Genomic DNA, 1,910 nt, shown 5'->3' with positions numbered 1-1,910 from the left:
TCGCACGCACGCAAACTCCCTGCTTCCATCCCCCCTCACACACTGCAGAGTGCACTGTGGGAAGAGTTGGATCGCGCCCCGGCCAAGGGCCCCCTCCCTTCCACCCTGTTTATCCAGGGTAAAGGTAATCAGCGGAGCGAGATAGCAATTCTTCAGGGCATAGGCAGAGGAACTGGACAAGGGATTTTACGAAGCTTCAAGTGGCTGACCGACTCTGCTAACAATTTGCAGAAGAGTGCCAAGTCGTTAGCCGTCCATAACAACCAAAAGGTATCGACGGGGGGAGCCGCAGGCTCACCATCAAGCGCAAAGCGTCGTAGCTGCATCTCGCAGCAACACAGACAAAGAGCAAGGTACTGCACCGGAATCCCACAGCACCGCCTCCAAGCAGCACAGAATCTTCCATATCACAAAACCCACAGATCGCTCGGTTTCATGCAGGTAAATGTGTAGCCATAAATGCGTCCCTGACGAGCTGATGAGGGTCCTGGCCTCTGGCAACCCTAAACCCTAAACCCTAGACTCTCAAAGGCGGCAGTCAGTTGTCTGACAGCGGCCTTTGGGAGGAGTTGTATGTAGCCACAACGGACCTCTGCAAGGAAGTGTTTGGGATGAAAATTCGCCCTTAAGGCTAGAAACAGAAACTGGAGGATCCCCGCTGGGCTGAACACAGCCAACGGAGGCAGCAGCATAGCGCATGCATAACCCTAAACCCCAAGCCCTAGAACGCACGACGAGTTCGCAGCACTGCACAGAAATGGGCCTTCTAAACCTTTACTGATTCCTTATAGTGCATGGGCACCCATAGCGGTGCTGTGCATAGAGGTTTGGGCCTGCAGGCGGACCTCAGGCTAGGCAATGCCGCAACTGCATGCATTTCCAGTATTTCCCACGTCCGTTCTGCTTTTGCATGTTGATGTTCGGAGACGCGGCTCTCCTTCGCTGCTCCTTCGTGCAGGTGTGCGTTGGAGGGGAAAGTCTGAGGGAAAATAGGGCGCCATTGGGCAGCTGCGGATAAGCAGGAGTCTGCCTTCATGGAAGGGGGCGGCGCCTCCTGTGTGTCGGGCAAGGGAGAAGAACCAGAGGCCGCAAGAGAAGGGAGGGGAGGTGCCAGCAGCGCTGCATCCAGCAGCTGCCTTGGACAAACTTTGGCGGTTTGTGTTATCCTTAGCTGTGCATTGTTCACAAGACGAGGGAACAGCAAAGCATACTTCCCCATAGCAGCCTCCGATTGCACAGCCTCTGATGCCGTTGCAAACGAGCAGCGGTCAACGTCCCAGCGCAGAGAGGGCCCGAACACTAAACCCTAAACCCTACACTGGATACGCAGTTGGGGAGACTGGAGCAAACGCTCTCTGCAGTTCCGCCTCCGCCGGAAGTCAAGGGGAGTCCCGCAGGACTCAAATAAACACTTTATTTCCTTGGGCAGCCCTGATGAGGGGGGAGAGAAAGAACAACCAACAAGAATGGCATTAGAGCACTCCCTAACCTAACCAGGGTCTATGCCGCATGCACTCTAGGTCCACGGTATGAGCAGGAAAACATTCAAATCTCAAAATAGTTTGTTATTTCAGTCCTCGGCTCGAAAGAAACAAGCTCTTCCCAAGACAAATAACAGTAGTTCCTGTAACTGAGCCGGCTTCCAAGCAGCGCTCTTCAGCAGTGCCTCGATGGCTTGCCGGCCTTGCGAGTATTCAGACTTTTCTTCCGTTCTCTCAGCCCCGTTTTAACAATCCTCCCCACTTCTGACTAAATGCTTTTGTTTGTTTTCTACTGTATTTTTACTTGTTCCCTGCCCCTACAGCGCCCCCCCTGTCTGCGGAGTGGGTAAGGTCACCTATGGGGGGATCCTCGCGCTTACCAATACGTGTACCCCTTGAACTTTTACACGGGAGAAACGCGAATTTTTC

The 1,910-nt window shown here is 53.8% G+C and overlaps 1 protein-coding gene across 1 annotated transcript in view; it reads right to left on the bottom strand.

Moving 5' to 3' along the window:
- Window positions 1-1,219, bottom strand: part of EMH_0079420 (uncharacterized protein) — a gene marked incomplete at both ends in the record, with an annotated part of 2,764 nt that extends 1,545 nt beyond the window's left edge. Inside the window, 3 exons of the mRNA XM_013500131.1 lie at window positions 210-320; window positions 591-663; window positions 846-1,219. Of these exons, the coding sequence (XP_013355585.1) occupies window positions 210-320; window positions 591-663; window positions 846-1,219 (558 nt within the window). The remainder of the gene's footprint in view (window positions 1-209; window positions 321-590; window positions 664-845) is intronic.
- Window positions 1,220-1,910: the final 691 nt, after the last annotated feature.

This window comes from Eimeria mitis, genomic scaffold (assembly GCF_000499745.2).
Source record: "Eimeria mitis Houghton genomic scaffold, Emh_scaff5048, whole genome shotgun sequence".
NCBI lineage: Eukaryota > Apicomplexa > Conoidasida > Eucoccidiorida > Eimeriidae > Eimeria > Eimeria mitis.
The sequence above is the reverse complement of the archived record's forward strand: the minus strand, read 5'-3'. Positions and strand labels throughout refer to the sequence as shown.